Source organism: Camelus bactrianus, chromosome 25 (assembly GCF_048773025.1).
Source record: "Camelus bactrianus isolate YW-2024 breed Bactrian camel chromosome 25, ASM4877302v1, whole genome shotgun sequence".
Classification (NCBI taxonomy): domain Eukaryota; kingdom Metazoa; phylum Chordata; class Mammalia; order Artiodactyla; family Camelidae; genus Camelus; species Camelus bactrianus.
This window is the reverse complement of record NC_133563.1, coordinates 14,360,459-14,382,389: the sequence shown is the minus strand read 5'-3', so window position 1 is coordinate 14,382,389 and position 21,931 is coordinate 14,360,459. Positions and strand designations below refer to the sequence as shown.

Sequence of the window (21,931 nt, the reverse complement as noted above, 5' to 3'; positions counted from 1 at the left end):
CCGGTGAGTTTGTGAAAGTTTTATTTGCAAAACCAGTAAGTGTTTGACTGAAATTTTCTTTTTCTCTTTAAAATTGTTTTTTAGGATGCAGAATAGAAAACTGTGATTCTTGCTTTAGCAAAGACTTTTGTACCAAGTGCAAAGTAGGCTTTTATTTGCATAGAGGCCGTTGCTTTGAGGAATGTCCAGATGGTTTTGCACCATTAGATGAAACCATGGAATGTGTGGGTGAGTAGTTTTTAGTGTAACTTTCAAATTTCAACTTTTATTTTAATATCTATTTCTTGGAAGTGGGGAGCATGCTGGATATATTCATCCTAAAAACAAATTGGTTCTCTTGTTATGAATTAGAACTGAAAATTACTGAAGTTCTTTGTTGGCTTTCTGAGTTCTTTAGGCATCATGCAATTGGGTAGTATCATATATTACATCTTGGTACAAAATTTGCTAGTTGTACATCTGTTAGGTTAAATTACTTAAATGCTGAGAATAATATTTTCATCATCTGTGTAATACATCCATTTCTTAATTATCTTAATAAATTATTAGTCACTGTTAAAGAAGCATTTTCTTTAGAAGTAAAAATTTTCAAGCAGTGCCATGTAGTTAACTAGTCTGTCATTTTTGTTATGTGTATTAATTATGGAGTTTCTTGCTTAGCGTAAAATAAAAAACAAACCTGGAAAGAGATTTTTTGTGCCAAATTCACTTTGTTGATGATTGACTGCATGTTGTAAAGTACATTAAAACAGTTTTACTTCTACTAAATTTATATATGGGGACTGCATAATTTAATATACACATATATACTGTTGGTGAATAATAATTAGGAATACACATTCTATAAATTTTATATTTTTTGAGTGTTTTTTAAAAAAACTTCAGTATTTTTATACCACTGATTTAAAGGTAAAGATCTGTCAGTACTTATGTTTTAATAAATGCCTGAATATCATCTTAGGTGTAATGGCATCTTCACCACTCCCACCTGCTCCCTGTCCCCACTCTGTGAGTTTTATTTGACGTTATATATCTGATAGGATGTATAGCAGAGCAATATGTTATAAATGAGACTTTCTATCTCTTTAAAATGGAGACCTAAATTGAGAACATTTTTACTGCAGAAATATTGAAGTAGTCTGTAATCATATATTGGAAAGCTTGCAGAGAACACACTAAAATGAGAGGTTTTTGAAGAAACATATACTAAAACATTCCTATAATATGTGTGAGTTAATATGTTCATATAGGCAGCACCCTACTGAAAAATAGTCACCAGAAGAGCATATTCAAGTCTTTGAATTTGCTTTTGAGAGGCAAGACCCACACTCATTACAGATGTCCAGTGGAAATTCTCATGAAGCCCTTAAATATTAATAGATTAACAATAGTCCTATGCATTCCCCTGAATAAAAATCTTAAATAGCTTTGAAAAAGCTGAGTCACTGTGATGTCTGTTGAGATCTGTAATGTGGAAATATTAATTGTGTGTGGACCCTGAGCCTGGGTCCTCGTCTGCTAGTGATGGGGCTTTTAATGGTGAAGTTGATGAGGAAGTTTAACTTTGCATATTTCTTTTTATTCCCTCTCCCCTTCTCCCATCCCAAGGTGTTGAAGGGCAGCCTACTTTTCCACTACATGAACTTACAAAAGAGGATGCTAAAAGCTTTTACATACCTAGGGAAAAAAATACATTTTCAAATATCTGACTGTATTTGTTTACTTTTTAAATAATAGCATCAATTTAGGGGGTAAGAAATACCTACTGTGGTTTCCAAATGCCCATTAAAAGAACTGAGATAATCAGAAAAGGCAAAACACACTCCCGATCCTTTTTACCAAGTACTGACTTCCAAAATAAACCTACCACTCTTGTGAATTTCAGTGGGGGTGTGCAGAATTAACCTGCAAGATTTTTTCTCCTGCCATGGTATGAAAATAGTATCTTTTACTGTAGGTTATAGCCACTGAGTGTTTTAAAGATTCTATATTTCAATGTCTTTAGCACCCCTTCAAAAAATGAACTAAGACAAATAGAAAATAATAGTTTTTAAATTACTTCTGTGGCAGTTGTTTACTTTTATCTATAACTCCATAATTCAAGTTATTTATGTTCCTAAAAGGTGTATACAGGACTTTGTGGGCTGTAGAGCTTAATTTTTGGTGGGGGAGTGGAGAAACGCTGCTGTATAAATTTGAGGACCGTGGAGAAATGTGTGCTAAATTATTATCTGTGTTTGTTTGTATTTTCTTTATTAGAAGGATGTGAGGTTGGTCATTGGAGCGAATGGGGAACTTGTAGCAGGAATAATCGCACATGTGGATTTAAGTGGGGTCTGGAAACCAGAACACGGCAAATTGTTAAAAAACCAGCAAAAGACACGATACCATGTCCAACCATCGCTGAATCCAGGAGATGTAAGATGGCCATGAGGCACTGTCCAGGAGGTGAGTCGGGATAATCGCTTCCATGGGCTGGGTGCTTTCTGAATTCTCCTCTTCCTGATAAAGAGTATTTATCCATGAAGAAAACCTGATAATATTGGTGAGAAAGTAAGATTCTACATTGTAATTCCTTAGAGATGAATGCTTCAATTGTGAAGAATATAAAGTGAATATTTCATTTATTTTCATCATATGTGAAAATAATTTAGAAGATGAACATTCCAGATGAACTTTAAAAAAAACTGAAGTATAGTCAGTTTATAATGTGTCGGTGTCTGGTGTCCAGCATTATAGTTCAGTCCTACATATACATACATATATTCGTTTTCATATTCTTTTTCATCGTAGGTCCGAATGAGCTTTTAAAATGAGATTTCTAAATGTGTGTGCGTGTCAGGTTTTCCTTTTTTCTTTTTTGCTAATGTACCATAAAAGCCGGTTCTTGGGAAATCAGGCCTTTGCAGATGTTGCTCTAAGAGAAGCGGCCAATTTTCAGTTGAGAAGAGTTTAGATTAGAAAGGTTTATGGACTCTGTAAAATCATCTGCATCGTTACTAGTTGAAGATGACAACTTCAAATAAACTTGCCCAAACACTGGGAGGAATAAACATGGTCTTAATGTTACCACAATTAGCTGGTTCTCTTTTGTTTTGATAATAATTTGTAGAAAACAGCTACTGGTATGTGTCTGTTTATTTGTGTCTTTGTAGTAATTGCGTCGATTTGCAGTAATGACTCTGTAATAACAGGATTAGGCCCACTTGCAAATGAAGAGACATGTACGGAACTAAGGTGCTGGCTGAAGCCCAGGGTGTTGACATGCAGTTCTCTGCGCTGACACCGCGGTTCTTAAAGCAGGATTGCTGCTTATTTTACTGCTAGCGATGTTACTTAGTTTAGAGATGAACTTGGGATTTTTCTAATGCACAAGACAGAAAAGCAAAAAAAAGTTGCATTTAGAAAATCGCCCTATGAAATAAAGAAAGCTTTCGTCTGCCTTCGTTCTTGCTGTTGGGGCATAGCTTTTCAGCTTCGTGCCTGTAGCCCAGAGAGGGGATATATATCTGCTTAGAATGGATTTATATCCATATTATGCTGCCTCATAGAGAATGTCTATGATCCATGGAGGAAGATAAAACTTTTAAGACTTGAAGACTCCAGTTGGCCTTGCAGAACTATTAGATCCAGATTCAGAAGCTACTGTTAGGAAGGCAGCTTTTCCTCTTGAATTAGTTTTGCTTTTCTTTGCGGAGTCTCTGAAACAAAGTTTTTTTGGGTCTGCTTTTCACTAACAAGGATGGTTTTGTTCCATTAAACTGGGTATTTTTCAGTCAAAATATAAGAAAATATTTTCTTACAAAACCAATAAGCCACTTCTTGGGTAGCTGAGAGCGTTTAACCTGCAACCTTGTGCCTAAAAACAAACCTGATGTATTCAGGTATTGGAAATAAAGACTTTCTTTGTTGTATATTGTTTATATAACCACCCCCTACCACTCCTTTTCCAGCAACGTGGTCCCCCAATTGTGGTTTACATTAATAGCAAAAATTAACCTGAAAATGCTCCTGTAACAAACATGCTTAAAGCACATTTCCCTCCCCTCCAACACTGTTTTGACCCAGCCCCAGGTCTTGCTTGAGAAGTTTGTAGGTAACAGCTAGATTGTTAGACAAAGTTTACTGCATTTTTGTTCCTAGGCTTCCAACAACAGTACACTGTCTTAACAGATATAACCTGATCTGGTCAGCAAGTAAAATTATGTCAAACAAGTGTTTATGTATCATCTGCTAATATTCTTTTTGACAAGTGAATCAGTAATGCACTTTGATTTAATTTATGTTGAGGTTTTCCCAAATATTATTTATTAAGCTAGACCAGCTATTGTTCTAATCCCCATTATCTACATACTCAGTTTAATAAATTCAATTTTTAAGTAACCTTTAAAGTTAGTGGGTCTACAAAGTTATATTGGAATGTGTCTCATGTTTTATAAAAAGGGAACTAAAATCGAATTCTTGACAGAAATGGAAAGTGACTCCAAAATAAAATAACTTCTATTTACAAAGGTAGGAAATGAAAACTAGAAAATTAATTTTGGAACTTGAGCACCAATTGAAAAAAATTGGCATAACTTCCAGTGGAGTGTCCCACCTTGCCTCAGGTGAGAGAGGAAAAAGTTCTTTCTTCAGTAGGTCACGGTGATGAATGAAAGAAAGGAGAAGAAAACCACTTTATCCCATTTCACATCTTGACTTGATTTCGGTGATCTGCTTTGACAAACCATGCCAAAATGCAAGTCGCAATCAGGTTGGGAATACAGGCATTTTTCAGGTCTTTTCACCATATGTATGGACTCTTCTGCTCTTGGAGCCAGTCTTAACCTGATTGCACACAAACGCAGCCTTCACGTCCTTCACACTAGAGCCCAGGCACGTTAAAATCGGCTGCTTTTGATTACTGGGAGGCGTAAGTCAGAGGTCAGCAAAATGGAATAGTCCTAGATACAGAAGATACTACACTGAAAACTATCAAAAATGAGAAAACAAGTGGTAAGAGTTAAAAACAACAGTGTCATGCTTTAGTCTATTTTCCCTTAATTATCATGTGCTTATTTGCTTTTAAAAGTATGAGAATATTTGGAAACATCTTAAGTCATGGATTGACTTATGACTTGAAGTTACAACCTTTTCTTTTTGAATAGTTATCTTTTCTTTCATTTCTGGTGACATAATCTGTAGAGTTTCTTGGGCTTTTCTGACCCTCATTCTTCAGGATCCTGGTCTGGCGATCAGGAGATCTGGGTCTCTGCACCCTGTCAACTCATTAATTCCATGACCCTTGGCAAGTCACTTAACCTCTTTTGGCCTCTATTTCCTCATTGTAAATTGAGGGTATTGGAGTAGGTGATCTCTAAGATCCAGTCTAGTTCTAAAATCCAGTGACCTTAAGATTAATTGCTGAAAGATGGGGTAAGTTCTGTGGTCGTCAGGTGAAGGGTGAGGAAGAGAACTGTAAGCCCGAGAGTGTGGTTACACACCAAGAACTGAAGACTTTTCCAGGAGCTTTACTGTGCCGTTTACACCTGGCAGCTTTCACCCTCTTCCTTCCTCCTCCTTCCTTTCCACAGACAGTGAGCTTCAAAGACTGAGCAAGACTCTTCTAAAATCCACACGTGACCTATGGTTTAGCTACCAAAATAGGAGGATAGAGAAAGAAGGAGAGGATCATAAAAGACCGTGGAACAAAGGGAAAGACTGACAGTGAGCTAGAGGAAAAAAAACTGACAGCGAGTTTAGGAAACAAAAAATGGGCTAATAAAAATGAAGACTACACTCAAAGCAGATAGAACTATCTTCACTCTGCTCCCTCCCACCCTGAGCACACTAATTAATAGAATTCATCCTGTTGGGACCAGCTTATTCTGTTAATATATAGCCTGCAGCTTAAAATGGAAGGGATTTCAGGTCTCAACTATGTTATACGTTAGGCAATGTATTAATAGAAAAATATACACATGCTACTATCATATTTAAATGACAAACAGAGGTTTAGAAGATGCTTATATACCAGGTTGAGGGGATTGGAGGTGGCCATGGTCTTTCACAGGATTGGCCAACATAGTCCCAACCTGAAATACTCAGTCCCACCTATAAAGTCCCATGACAACTAATTTTGATTTATTCATCTGGTGTTTATTGATCAGTGCTGTGAACCAATCATTGGTCTAGGCATGATGTTGCTCAGAGTCCTTACAGAGCTTTTTCTAGTGGGAAGCATGGCAATAAAGAAGTAAGTGCATGAGTGCATCCCTTCAGGAGGAGATGGGAGCTGTGTGAAGAAAAATAAAGTAAGATACGGAGCTAGTGAAAGACTGGGCTGGGAGTGTATTATTTTATGTGGGGTGTTCAGAGAAATTGAGAGAGTTAACAGAGATGTGAATGAAGGAGATCTTTTGAAGACCTAAGGGAGAGTTTTTTTTTTTTTTTTTTTTTTAGCTATTGACTCAATGGCTATGTTTTGTGAATATCCTTGATTCTCCCATTACATGTCAGGGAAGGGGAAGGAACTGAGATCCAGGAGGCTCTGACTGGTCCATGGCAACAGAGCAAGTTATCAGTGGTAGAGCCAAGAGTAGGACCGAGAGTCCTTGCCCAGGAAACTCAAGTTTTTTTTCCTGTGCCTTTTCCTTGTTCCTTATATTAAAAATCAAAGCCATGGTTGTCCAACATCGAAGTAGTTGACTTTAAACTGTTTCTCCCTCCACCCTGGTGCATCATTTTACTTTTTTTTTTTTTTTTTAACAAATATATATTTTTTAAACATGACAGTCTGCTGTCACCAACCCGTCCCAACATCCTCCCATTTGAGATAGTTAGTGAAGAGTAATTCAAAGGTCATTTTATAAATGCCAAAGTGCGGAGCCACTGGCTTCGTTTTGATTCAGCCACCCCTGCTGTGTCCGTCTTCTATAATTTCAGTATCATTTGTCCTCAGTTTGTTGGGGAGAAAAGTGTGACTTCGAGGTTATTCTTTCCATCCTTAGTCTTTGAAAGTTGCCCTGCAGCGGAGGCTGTCTGTTGAGCCACACCAAGCACTTGTCCCTCCCCCCAGCTCCAGGCCGGCACAGAAGCCCTGGGGGTCTGAGACCCTCCCCCACATCTGGTAGCTCTGGGCCTCAAAAGGCCTTTGTCTTTCTGACACACCTAAGCAATCAGACTGTTAAGGTAATTTAAGAGATACTTTGACATATGCAGAGATAGCTTTCTTCCCTCTTGCTTAATTCACTGGCTGCCTTAACTCACTGAAATTGTTAGTAAAAATAAGGTGCAATTCTTTAAGACCTCGTATTTTCTCAGGACTGTGCTAAAATTTAAAAACAAAAACTTCCACTCCTTATTTCAATTTGAAAATAACTTACACTTCATGCATATTACTTGACCAGCATTTACCTTTTTTTTTAAAGTGCCTTTTAACTTGATAGGATGCAAAAGAAAACATTATTCAGCAACCAACTTAGAACCAGAATCTCTGCAAACATCTACTTTTTTAAAAAGGCAGTAGTAATAGGACCTCTCTAATTTCGTTCTCTGTATATAAACTGACAGCAACATGTGGATTAGGTATTAGATTCTATAGCTAAAGATGGTTGTAGATTGTGATGGATTAAATCGAGAGCAGGAAATAAGCACATTTTCAGTAGGGTAGGGTCAAGAAAATATGCTTCAGACATATGTTCTTTATTTCTCTACATTTTGTTTACATTTGAGTTGCAATTTATGTGGTCTGTTTTATACATGCCAACCTCAAGGGTAGTTTGGAAGAGAGAAGATGAGAGAAACTTCTTTTCTTTTGAAAAGTTCAGAGTTGTCAGGAATGTTAGATACTGAAATTTTTATATGAAGAAGAGAGCGTCTAAAAGGGGAATTCTTGTTGCCTCTCTGTTTGCTACGCTAGATGCTTTGTTTCTTGTAAAATCAGTGCTTTGTGTTAGTTACTTTAAGCAAATTGTAATGTTTCCCAGGTACTCTGGGCACAGGGCAGCAATGTTTATTTTATAGTGATTACAAACTGGGACAGTCGCTCATAAGCAGCCATATCTTAAATATAAATATATAATTATCACATAAAATTGACATTTAACAAAGATCCACCTGCTCCCAGACGTTTCTCTCAGTAGCTAAAGTATCTGTAATGCCTGCTTCATCTGACTTCACAAGGAGCCTTTAGGCAGTGTCTTGGGATGTCTCCCCTTCCTCACTGCCCTCACCCGCCTTCCACTACTTAATTTTTTATTTACTTGTTTCTGGGAAGGTGGACAGGGGATAACCACCAGCACCTGGCGGTGGTGGTAGTTTTTGATCTTGTATTGCTGTTTGGCAACGATTTTTGTCAGATTGACCATTTCTCCGATTTCAGAGGGTAAGGGTCTGAAGAAATGGAAGAGCAGAAAAGTAAGCCCTGATGTGCTGTGCACGGGAGATCATGAGAAGTCCAGAGAGGGAAAATGAAGTGCAGTCTCGGACTCAGACGGGAAATCCCAGGGCATGCCAACACCCGTCGCGGGAGGCTGAGGCGGGGCATGTAAGGCAGCCTCCTCTCCCAGCTGCCATTTTCAGCCTGCCCTGGTGCCAGGCTTGCCTGCCGGGGTGGGGTCAGGGGCCAGGCAGTGAGTGAGCCAGTGCAGAGCCCACACCTCTGTGACATTCTCTACGGCTTCCCATCTGGACTCTCTCGTAGCCCCATTTAATTATAGTCTGGAGCAACATGTACTAGCCTCTTTTATGGGTACCTGTAAAAAGGATTTCTCAACTACATATGCCACCAAAGGCCCGATGGTCTATGTGGAACAAGGCAAGGGCAGGAAAATTCCAAAGGAGACTTTCTTTTATGAATTTTACACAGCAGTAAGCTACTCTGATCTTAATGTAAAATATATAAAACAACTTTTACAACACTCTAAAATAAAAACAACTTTAATAGGACACACATGGTGTCCATGGTAGTTTTTTCCCCCCTCCTCTTACAAGGGACATTTTTTTTCCCTTATGAGATAAGGGAGTCTCAAGTATAAATCCCCTAATGGTTTCTTGGAACAACTTATTTTCCTCACCAGACACCTCACTGGGATCTTTGAACGGTGTTGATAAAAAGAGTGCAGGCGGTTTGCTCCTTGAGATTTCCTGTAAATACTCCGCCAGCTACTGGATTGACCTAGAGTTGGACTTGTGGATATCCTCCAGGATTAGGAGGCAGAAGGAAAACATTTTAATGGAAATAATGACACAGTTTTACTAAAACCTCAGCGTGATTCATGTTGTCATCGTACAGAACTGGTTAAGACAATAAAATTACTGTGTACAACACAGAGGGGCAGCAGGTTCAGGTGGCAAAGGTTATTATGCTCTAAAAGTGTAAAGGCAGTAGATTTTGGTTGACAATTGACCTGTTTATACAATATTCTGTGTGTCAGCATTATTTTCTTGTATTTGAGGACTTTGGAAACTAGAAGTAAAATATTTGAACTTGCATAGTCGAGAGACATTTAATAATTGGTATTAATACCCCTATAGATCCTGCCTATTACTCAAAGGATTTAACGGTAATATAAAAAGATATTTGATAACATGCTAAACCAAAACAAATTTAAAAGATCAGAACTAAGAACTAGGAAAAACCTTAGAATAAGATCTCAGGACTGACAAGGAAAATAGACCCTATGAATACGTGTTGGTTGAAATAATTGAGCCAAAAATTTGAGCTTGGATTTTCTACCAGGTGAAGGGAAAATGTGGATATGATTCTATATTAATTTAAAATAAAAGATTACTTATAAAAAATATCAACTTAATAACAGCTTTTGGAGGGAAAATCACCACACATGTATGTATGTATATACACATAGCACATGTAAACCCATACATATACACACATGAACATGTACACCTGCATGCGTGTATATATGACTATGTACGCATGTGTATGCATAGATACACACATATATACGAATACTCCAATTTCAGACACATTTAAGTGTGTGCAAGGGGTGGGATCTACATTATAGAATTAAGGAAATTAATGTTAATTCTCGCGGTAAAGGGAGCATTCCAGTTCCATAGGAAGATAAACACTACACATATTTCTCAAACAGGGAATCACACCCAGAGCAGTGAGTTGTGTGGTGGACAATGTCTTCAACAACATCCACATCACGAACATCAGTTTCTGGAAGGTAGATGGCAGCTGAGGAGTGTTTACCCCTCAATGACAGCTGAAGATATGATAAAGAAACATCAGTCGATAGAGGAACAGGCAACGTGGAATCAGGACTTTTTGACTTACTGCTTATATTTGACTAGAATCATCCACTAGGTTCTTTTAGTGAATATGGAATCCATTTAGAACTTCACGGTATCTAGACAGTCCAGGAAACGTGCATTCTAATTGAGGGTCGGTTGCACTTCGAACTAGTCAGTAAGTCAAGTGTCTTTCCTACATGTTCTTAAATCAGAAGTTGCATATTTAGGTGCAGAGTTATTTCTGGTGATTGTCTCAGGCCCCGAAGTAATATTTCACATAATGTTTTGTGGTTTTTATTTCTTTTCTGAGGCTGACCTTCAATTAATTTAACCTGTAAAGGCTATTTGATAAGAGAGAACCGTGTGGATTTTGAGTAAATGCTTACTGTGTTGAATTGACTTTATTAAAACACGTTATAAAGTGCCTTCTAATTTCTCTTTTGAATTGACTTCCCCAATATAATTCAGGTATTAGCCGTTGGAGCTGAGTTTCCAATGCAGTCTATGATTTTTTTCTACGTCTGTAGGTTCATCAAATCAATTATTTAAACATCTATTAATTTCTATGTTCGTGAGAAATGGGCAAATTGGAAGTGGGGAGTGATAGAAACCAAAGTTTACAGTCCAGTTAGGGAAGAAGAAAATGCACTTTATAAATTAACAAAAGAAGCAAAACTGAATTTGTAAATGTGGGTAAGTATTGTTACTATCCCTATAATTTCAGAGTCTGTATCCTTACTTAGCTGTTGGGCCAGGGAACGCTTCCTGAAGAGCAAAATTTGCATTAGGAGAAGTGAGCGGAAAACACCTTAAAAAATGGAGATCATTTGAGACAGAACATTGTGAGGAAAGATGTAGATGCCAAAGCATGCCTCTTATGTCCAAGGGAGAGTGAGCAGAAAGGCCCAGCTGAAGCTCAGACGTCGAGAATGGCAGTCACAGCAGCTCACGGCAGAAACAGAAGTCGCAGACTGATTGTGAAGCAAGTCTGTGGAAGGGACAGGGTTTTGAATTTTACCTTGTATGCAGGAGAGAGTCACAGGGGACTTCTGAGCATGGAGGTGTTTTAGTAGAATGCTGATTGAAGATGGGGAGGGCACTGAGGTTGTGTTGGTAAGGTATAAGGAAGAAGATAAACTGCGTATCTCGGATTTGGGGCAGAGCATTAAGCAGAGTCTGAGTTTGGGAGAATTACCAGAGAATACTTATGGGTTCTGATGTTTATGCATTTTTGTGCTTGCTTTTCTAAAGAGCGTAGGATTTTGCCTTGACTTGCAGTCCACTGTGACCCTTAGATCTTTTCCTGCCATATTTCTAAGCCAAGTCATTCCCCAGTTTGTATTAGTGCAGTTTATTTTTTAAAATCTAGACACTTTTTTGTGTTCACCCTAACTGAACTATGTTTGCTCTCTATTATTTCCATTTTCCATTTACCAAGACCCTTGGATGTATTATTCCCAATTTTCTAGCTTACGATGTTAACCTTCTAATGGGTTTCTCTTACCAGCCAGGTTGGAGTGCTCTGAAAATTTAGAGTACAGAAATTAAATATCATTCAGATCAAGGATGGAAATGTTCCTACAAGACCTGGTCTCGCCGTATAACCTAAGGTGGTTTACTAGCATGTCATTTACTAGCAGCTGTCTGGAATGCTGGGTTGAGAAGGATTCTGAGTTAAACGCTGGGTTCAGGAGAAAACTGTATATTATCAATCTGTGGTGTTTGTGGCATGGGGTAGGAAACAATGTCTCATGTATTTGTTCCCCCAATTCTTGTTCTCTAATCTTTGAACCCTCTAAGTTCGCAACACATACTTTCCTATTTTTGACAAACAGTCCTCTAGCTTCTATTTGATTCCTTAAGTGATGATGAACGAATGTACCTTGGAAAAAACAGCATGGAAAAACAGTGGGAAAAGTTGTAAATTTGGCACATACTGGTCTTGACGATCACTTACTGGTTGAATGACATTTGTCAAATTAATTTCCCAAAGCATTTATGAAAAGGGGATAATATGTTGCAGGATTGTTGTGAGGAATAAATGAGCATATATGCAAGTAGGTGAATTTTTTTTATTCTTCTACATTCTGCTGTGTTTTCCATTCTCCCTATGGCTTACTCTTGCCTCTTCACTCTCCTTTGATTTCTGCCCACCTCGTGCTTCAGCTCTCATTCAGATGTGAATCATCTTCCATTGGAGCCCATTTCCCACAGATCTGGCTGGTGATGGGCATCTTCTGTTGACATCCCACCAGCATGTCAGACCAAGCGTAGTTGGAACATACCTTGCTGTCCTTTCAAAACCTTATTTCTCTGGGTTTGGCTGCTCTTTTTTTATAAAGGCATCACTAGCCACCCGGTTACCCAGGATCCCAGCCCTACCTTTGAATCTCTTCCTCACATTCAGATAAATTAGGACTCAGACCTTTGCTCAACTGCCTGAAAGGTATGCAAACTTGAGAAGTCTACTTTAATCTCTCTAAAGTTCAGCATCAGCGTCTATATTTGGAGGATAATAACAGATGCCTGCTCCATAGGATTGTTAAGAGGATTAAATAACATCATTCATACTCAGCCTTGCACAGAATCAAGGACCAGAAAATATCTTTTTAAAATAACTGCTCACCGAGTCCTGTTTCTCCGCTCTTCATTCATTTTTATTTCTGTTGTCTTTACTCAACTTGAAGACTTTATTCTCTTTACCTACAAGATTGTAATAGCCTTTCGTAGGCAGAGGGAGTGTAGGTTAATTTGCATCCCAGCTAACAGATGTGTCAGCATATCCAAAGTTAAACTCACCTCACTTCACTTACACTGTAATCTAGGTGGTAAAACTGAAACAGTAAGTCCTAGAAATGGCGCAGACGGCCATTGGGTGTAGTGCGGAGCAAGCCTCAGATGCTGAAAGGGATGAACGTTGCAGTATGACTAGGAGAGGTTACTGGTGGCTGAAGAGGTGATGCTTTCATAATATAGACCTGGAGTCATGGGAGGGTTTGAAGAAGTGAAGATGAGTAGAGGGTGAAGGGAGAAGATCAAATCAGCAAAACTGTGAAACAATGAGATGTGTCTACACTACCATATACGTAAACATGGAGACTCTACTTGGTATCATATATGTGTCGGGAAGTAAAAGGGGAAAAATTGGGGCAAAAGGAGTTGAAATAAGGAGAACAAGTGAACTCAGCAAATACTTGAAAATCCATGAGTTAGTTACCAAATTGAGCCTCATGGATTAACCAGTGCCAGAAAAATTTGAGACTGAAGAATTTTCACAGGGAAGAGAAAGTCTCTGTTCATTGGTGGTGATTCATTTACTGACCTCAAGCTCAGATTTGTAGTTATTTAAAAAGAAGTTTAAGCGTGGGTATTGCATATGACACATAGTTTATAACAAGTGAGCTAGCCACCTACGTGATGAGAAAGTAATGAGCATAGTTAGGGGAATGGGTACAGATGTATAGCAGGTATAGTAATGTGTGTCGCTGCCCTGTACCTAGAGACACTTCTGCTAAGGGAATTCAATTTCTTAACCCTATTATATATCAGTAATTTAATCTTGAGGAGAGTAGGATCCATAGAAGGGAAGAAAGCTCAAGACCAGATCCAGGTGAAACTAGATTCTACGCAGGATCTCCTGGTATATAGGGGAGTTTCACGGCTCATGGGGAGGTCCAGCAGGGAAGGATCTGGCCTCTCACCCTGGTTGGATGAGAGAAGCTTTATCTTTTTCTCTGCTACGTTTTGGGGTTTCTGCATGAGTTTTCCTTTGAAAATAAGAGCATCTTCCTCTGAAGCAAAACTTTTAACTTGCATTTATTCACATCCCTTCCTTTATGTGTTAGAAGGTACAAAGAGGCTGAGTGAATTTCCCTTGGTAATTATGGTCGATAAAGGCAAAGCGTGTTCCTGCTTAGACATCATACCTGGAGATCTTGCTTCCATAATAGCCTCTTACTGTTCAAGCCAGAGTAATCCCTGGGAACCCCTCAGAGGTACTGCAACTAAGAGTTTCATCTTCTTGTGTATACATCCTCCGGAGTGACTGGTCTTGTTTTTGCAATGTTTTCTCCGAGTAGTGCTGTGAAAAATAGCATGGACTGATTCAATAATGTTTCTACTTTTTATGGTAGACTCTGCAAGATTCTATGCTGGACCAATTAAAAAAAAAAAAAACCCAAGCTTCCCTTTAACTAGTTCAGCTTTTCATTCAGGTAAACAAATTATATACAGGTAAATACAGTATGAGGTGGACAAGCATATGATGTGCTCCAAACACAACTTCGTCTCATCTTGAGCTTCCTCTTTAACATTCTTATGCAGTAGGTATTGCCTTCCCTTGTTCCTAGGAGAAAGCAGTTCTTACATATTTTCTGCTCACTTTTTGGGGCAGAAAATTTGGGGGCTGAAACCTTTTCAGTCATTGGTGTCATCTTAACTTAGTTATTAGAATGTCTAGTCCAAGATAATAACCTAAAACTAGAAATTTGGATTGGTAATAAGTCTTTGATGATTGATTATCTTGGACTCATACATGGAAATGTTCAACAGACTTTGGCTGATATGAAAAGTCTATTTTCAAAAATACCTACATGTAGAAAAATCTATTTTCCAAACTACTCCCTTCTTAAATTCTAAAGGAAATGAACCTCTGATGAAATGAAATGGTAAAAAGCAACTGAATGCTCATCCCTGGAAGGTATGTATGGTGTAGACTCCCATTCCTTTCTTCCTCTCTTTTCATCTTATGTCAAAACCTGTAGAAGGAAACCATGTGCATGTCTCACATGTGTGCAAGATTTCTTGTAGTAGTCTTGTATTTTCATGTTGAGAGTGGTATTGCTAACTTGAGTAATTTAAAATAATTTCTGCTTCAAATGTCAAGTGTCTGTTGCATTTCAGATCTTCCTCTATTTGGTATAATTGTCAACTCTGAGTGCACAGACTGACCTAATACAATCATCAGTTATGCTTTGAGTTAAGAGTTATTTGGCTGACTTCTGCAGCACTGTTTGAAACAGGGCACTCTGTTGCCGTTACCAGTTTGCTTCTACTTTATCAGAAACATAAGACCTGTGTATCCCAAGAACCACTATGTGAAATTTTCCACCAGGTGGTTGACGTGAGCATATCTAGTTGCAAAACTATAACATCAGTAGTAGCCTAATTTGAACCATTCCTTTTATAATAGCTTACATTTATTAAGAACTTGCTTAAAGGAGTTCAAACAAGGGTGGTGACCTCTTAAGCAACCATATTTTAAAACTTTTTTTAACCATGCAGCCCTCAAATTGTTCATCTTTTATGCAACTGTTAGTACTTGGCAATAAATGATCCCATAATCAGTACTGTGCAATGAATGCATAATTAAAGATGATTGAAAAGTCAGAATATGGGGTCATTTATTGTACACATGCGGAAGCGTGTGGGGTGAGGATGAGAATGAGTGGTTTCGGCCCTGCACGTAGGGAAATGTTCAGTGTTGTGCTCGGCATTTTGTTTGACAGTTGTCACATTGTTTTCATTGTCTCTCCATTTTGTTTATTTCCCTGCTTCTTAAGCAGCCTGATGAAATCTCATCAGCTAACTGGGATTGAATTTTGATGAGTGCCAAGTTGCTTTGATGAAATCTAGTGTAATTATCTTAAACTTGACTTTATTTGGCTTTAATGGTAGCATTTTCCATATTGAGAAAATTAGTGTGTTTGTCCGTCAGTGGAGATAGGAGCCCAGTAAGAAACAAAGACAGCTCAAATACAAAAAGCAACTACAACTGAAGTTCATTTTATACTTTTGTTTCAGAACTAGCTGTCCATACATTTGAACTTAAAAAAAAAAGTTTTAGCATCTGTTCCTTTTAATAACAATAAAATCAGAATTAGCTGTTAGCCAGAACCACCCTCACCCATGGACTAGAGAAAGGATATATATAGTTCTCCTGTTGACAGGGGGGTGGGGGGAAAGCTTTGGTGTCCCATTATCTGCATTTTCCTAAGGGGGACAAAAAGTTTTTAGTATTTTAAATATAAGACATTATTTTATATTGTCAACCAAGGAAACAATTGATCTTTTAAATTGTACTTCCTGGTGTTATTTTAGGCTGCAAAACCAGTGCTGTAAAGGAGTCAAAAGACTCCTAAATTTAAATTTAAATATCTGATGCTTAGGATATGGGGGAAATTAAACTTGCTGAATTCTTATGTAATTAAATTAGGTAATGACGCAGTTGTATTGCTTAGGAGGTCATTATGATGCCAGAATTTCAAGAGGCTGGACCATTAGGTCATGGTGCTGCAGTAGGGTTTTCAGAGTGTTCGCACAGGCTGATACAGGACATTTAGCTGTTCAGCCAGTACATTTTTCCCTCTTAACATAGGACACCAGCAACCTTCTGCTGTCCCCAGGGCTTCTAAATCTAATGTGTGCTGGATCTGGAATGGGAATGGAGCCTGCTTTTATTCTGTAACCATGGACAACCCAGCCACCCTCAAGGGTTCTCGAGGAGACTGAGGCTGTTCTTCAGACCCTTGGAGATTCTTTCCTACTTATCTCAGTTTTCTGGTTTGAGTCGATTCCTTACAGTTACTATAGAATTTTGACTTGCAGAGTCTGGCGGAGAACATCCCCACCCTGAAACTCTTACAGATGGTGGCAGTTTAATTGAAGGCAGATTACTGGTGCCAGGTAATAGAAGGCAGGTCTATGGCCCTGAAGGAAAGTTATATATGTTCCATTTCTTCAAGATCATGTGTTTCTGTGCCTTTGCATAACCTTCTTCGGATATATTTCCTTCTCCATGTTTTTTCATTGGTCACTTTTCAGTGGGCATACCCTACCTGATTTATTACATGCCAACTACAAAGAGTTCACTTAGTTTTACCACCTTGTTTATAGAGTGTCCAGTCAGGGCCCACTTTAGAATTATAGCATTACTGGGTTCTGCTAACTGTGAAACCAGGCACCTTTCTATGTGAGAACAGAATGGAGATCAGCACAATGCTGACTCCTCACTGGCTGAGTTTACTCGTGATCTGACTGATGCCCATTCCAAAGGAAGTGAGCATTTATCAGAATGGTGTCTTCTGGTGGTGTAAATTTCATGGCATTCAATATTTTAAGTAATCCATGAACTATCTGGCAAGAGTTATTGTAATGGATTTTATAGAAGCAGCTCCACCAAACACAAAATAAACCGTGGTCCACATTGTGCACAGTGCAGAAGTTGCCTCTGCGTAAACAACTTCAGAATCCACTCCTCGTTACAGTGAGCTCTTTGCGCTCACTTACAGAGCTGTTGTAACTGTCATCATAGTCTAGACTGGGGCCTGGTGCGGCTATCTTATCCCCAAGTGCCTAGACTTTCCTGCAGTTTGACTTGGAGTAAAGCTACCACAGAAGATAATCTCTGATGAAGAATGTGAGAGAGTGAATTCTAACAGCTCTGTTCTCAGCCTCTGTTTTGGGTTCTGGCTGTGATCTATGCCACAGCCCTAGGTGAGGCTCATAGTTATTCCAGGGACTGGATACAATTCCTGTCTTCTTGGTATAAGGATTTCCTGATCCACAGGCTTGAGAGAAATTGATAAAATGTGCATTTTTCTGGTAAGATGCATGGTTTCTCGTTACAATAGGTATTGTATAGACCATGAGGTGTGTTGATGAAATGATTCAATGTTTGAAAAGTGTGAAAGCTGCTACAACTGAAATTAAAGCAAGAACCAAATGCTGAAGGTGGGGAACAGGCACCTGTTAATGTTAATACCAATTGATTGAAATTCATAAAGGAGGCATATTAAGCCTTTTTTTTTTTTAAACTTTATCAGAAGGGAGGTGTGATTGGTGTTTTCCTCAATGGCTAAAACAGTTGAGTGTATTTGATTCTTTCTCATCCATTTATTAGTTAAAATTTTTCAAATTGCTTTTTCTATATGACTTTTCTTTCAAAATTGTGCTTATGTTTTTTAGATTTCCAGGTTCTTTTAAAATTTATTTTTATTTTTAGAACTATGATAAAAAAAAACCCCCATAATTAAGGTGTATAAGTCCTTTCTTCTTTGATATCCTGACTCTCCATTGCTTGCTAGACCCAACTTCCGGAAGGGCCTTGTTGAGGCAGATCTTAAATGGCCTTGGGCCAAGAGGCTATGAGCAAAAACACGCATACGCAGACACGGGGAGCTGAAGCTTCTCAAAAAGAAACAGGCCATCTGACTTTTTAATTAGAAAAACGTTCAAGTCTACCCCTCAGTATCATCTCTTGGGACTCCCAAACCAGAATCTAGGATATCTTTACTAGTGTTTTTCTTTTTTAAAACATGTAATAAAAATGTAGAACCATAGCCAGGGGAGAGATGAAGGGTAAGGGGGTGTGTCTCAAGGGACTGATAACAGGATTAAAACTTTATAGAAATCATTTGCATTTCTGGCCAGCGTCTGTTATAAAGCACACACTTAACTTGGCTGGAGCTGTGAGACCTGGTATTTTACATTTCAAGTTCCTTTTAGGCAAAACTGAACACTTGATCTTCGAAGCAGAAATGACCACCTCTGTGAAAATTTAAGAACTAGCCCTGAGCTCAGGAGAGAGTAGACTTAAGCATGAGAGGAAATCCCCTCATGGACACAGCTCTTTCGTCAGCCAGTTCAGTGGCAGAAGGAGGGGCTCCTTTCAAATTGTTTGGATGAAATTGAAGATTATGTTACAATAGCAAAATCAAAAGAGTCTGGGGGAGCTACAAGCTATAACGCTGAGGAGGCTGTGTGCTGGCGTGCTGACTTATGGGAGGCCAGTTTGGATCTGGATTAGAGATTTCATTAGTTATCTCTGGTCAAAAGATGATATGAGGCAATTGTAGTTTTTCTTAGGAAAGATATTGTTTAGAGAAAAACACTTACCTAAAACAGGCATTTTATTTGTAAAATGGCTACAGAAAATCAAGAATTGATTTTACTGCCAAGCTTGTAGCACATCCTGGACTCTGAGATTCTAGGTAGTCTTTTTTTCCTACTGTCTTGATAGGATGAAGGCAAAATACTTGGCATGTAACTTACTTGGCATCGTTTGTTCCGGTGTGGTTGAGCAGGTGCTACATGGGGTCAGTAACACGAGGAAGATCACAAGGAATTTTTAAAAGGTTTCTTCTTTACTTGCAGCATTTCAGGCTGTGCTCTTGCAAATGTTCCCCCTTTTGAGTGACTGAACAGCAAAACAAGGAGAGTCACAATAGAGATAGCCTTAATGCTAATGCTACTTCAATTCATTTAAATTGCTGTTCTGTATAACCATCCCATAATGATTTGTTAATCATTGTGCCCTTTGGTCTAGTAACTTGTTCAGTGCCCAACCCCCTCCGCTTCACTTCCCTGCTAAACAGTTTGTGATGGGTCGGCTGTACTACCAGCCCATCAGATGTATTCAGTTTTGGAAGCAAACACTTCATGGTTGTTTAAGAATCCAAAGTATTCACATGGGGAAAGTGTGGGAGGTTTCAAGTTTCTGAAACATTCTGCAGAAAATGAAGTGATAACAGTTCCTGCCGGTGGCCATATGACTCAATAATAACTAGAAGGGAAAAAAAAAATGTTTGTTTAGGCTTGGCCAGAGTGAATAACAAGAGTCGTAATCTTATTTTTGTGCACAAACATGTTTCCTTTCTCCACGATCCCTTCCCTCATCTTCTGTCGACACATTGGTCTTTCCTGAGACCTGGCTTCACTCTTGGACAGATGCTCAGGATGGATTTTGTGCTGAGTCAAGGCTTTGTTTTGATTCCTACCATTCATTAAAAACACAGTGACAGCAAAATCTCAGCTCTCTTGCCACAGTACAATGTTAGCCTGTGCTGTGGCAAAGCGTGGGGAGCGTGCGTGGTGCGCGGTCAGAGGTCGATGCTGAGAAGGCTTCCGTTTTACTTCCATGACTTACTGCCTCAGTTCATCAAAATACTTTTCTCTCAAAGATTTCAGGATACATTTGGCACCAAGATGTGCTAACATGAGCTTTTGTTATGTTTAAATTCCTTCTCAGCTTGGTTGGCCAGATCTTTATTTCATTTTGGTCTATAGGCACATCTGTCACCTGTCTCCTAGGAGGTTATATGCCTCTTGAGAGGGACTCCTTTTCCCTGAACCTGGGCTTTGTGTTTAGCTTCCAAATACTTTTGACATTTCTAGAGCACGATCAGGTGTGCCACCCAATTTTCAATCCATTTGGTTGATGGGCTGGGGAGTTACGGTCTGTTTTATTGTATTTATTTATTTTCGCTAAGTGGGTGGGATATTATAGCTTTAATAAATGACCTTTTGTGCTGATAGTGTTGTGGCCAGAGAGATTGTGTATTTTGAAAAGAAAACCTTTCATTTCAATATGTTAAGTAATTCTGCAGGAATTCATAAATAAAGGGTTTAAGATAATGTATTTTTGTGTGTTTCTTTTCTTTTGTTTTGAATTTTTAAATTGAAGTGCAGTTGATTTACAGTGTTGCATTAGTTCCTGGTGTACAGCAAAGTGATTCAGTTATACATATACAGCTATTCTTTTTCAGATTCTTTTCCCTTATAGGTTATTACAAGATAGCATAGTTCCCTGTGCTGTACAGTAGGTCCTTGTTGGTTATCCATTTTGTGTATGTAGTGTGTATATATAATCCCAGACTCTTAAGTCATCCCTCTCCCCTTGCCCCTTTGGTAACCATCAGTTTATTTTCTATGTCTGTGAGTCTATTTCTGTTTTGTAAATAAGTTCATTTGTATCATTTTTTTTTAGATTCCACATATAAGCAATATTATATATTTGTCTTTCTCTGTCTGGCTTGCTTCACTCAGTATGATAATCTCCACTACTCAGCCATAAAAAAGAAAGATAATGTGTTTTAAGGAGCATTCCAAGAGAAGTTGCCTGGGAAAATGGTGGGTAGTTGTAAACTGTCAAAAGGATAAAATTATTTGAACGTTTCTGGGTTAATTTTAATTTCTTACTGTTTTCAAGTTCTGAATTCATAAAGACTTTAAACAGAAGCAAAATATTGGATTTAATAAACTAAGAAATGTAGCAAAACTAAACTTTTTGTCATTGTGAAACTCCTGAGTCTATTAAATGTTTTATCTCTTCTAACTTAAAGTTTAAACTCTAAAGGACACTAAATTTTTATGTTATAAGAATGTTGGCTGATACAGCACTACTAGACTGCAGTTTCAAGAATCCTATTGTGGACAGGTTCAGGATTTTAAGCACACGTGTAAGAAACATCAGTCTTTACATACCGCATTCACTCATATTCTGTCTGTATGTGTATATACGACCAGGATGTGTATTTTCTTAACCGGTCTGCTGAAAATATGGAGGAGGACTCTCCCTTGTAATATGGGTCAAATCCATTTGATGAAATACCAGTTACTAAAACAGAAAACTTTACAGAAGTCATGATGTAGCGCTGCAGGTTTACACATCAAGGGGTAGATATTTTGGTGTCTCACCTGTGAATTGTCTTCAGTTCCTTGATGACCTGGCATCTCCAGCTGATGTCAACCTGTTCCAGCCTTGATGCCACCACAGCTTGGGACTCCACTGCTGGCTACCTGCTCCATCGGCTTCTATTTTTTTCAGCCCTCAAATGGTGAGAGGCAGATCAGCAAAGGAGTAAAGATAGAAAAGGTTTTGCAGTTGAACAGTCCTGAGAATGTCTCCCTG

At 38.5% G+C, this 21,931-nt stretch overlaps 1 protein-coding gene across 2 annotated transcripts in view; it reads left to right on the top strand.

Annotated features, from left to right (window-relative positions):
* RSPO2 (R-spondin 2) overlaps nt 1-21,931 on the top strand; it is a 149,075-nt gene that overhangs the window by 92,478 nt on the left and 34,666 nt on the right. For both annotated transcript variants that reach the window (XM_074352651.1, XM_074352650.1), the window contains exons 4-5: nt 85-228; nt 2,260-2,448. In XM_074352651.1, the coding sequence (XP_074208752.1) occupies nt 85-228; nt 2,260-2,448 (333 nt within the window). The remainder of the gene's footprint in view (nt 1-84; nt 229-2,259; nt 2,449-21,931) is intronic.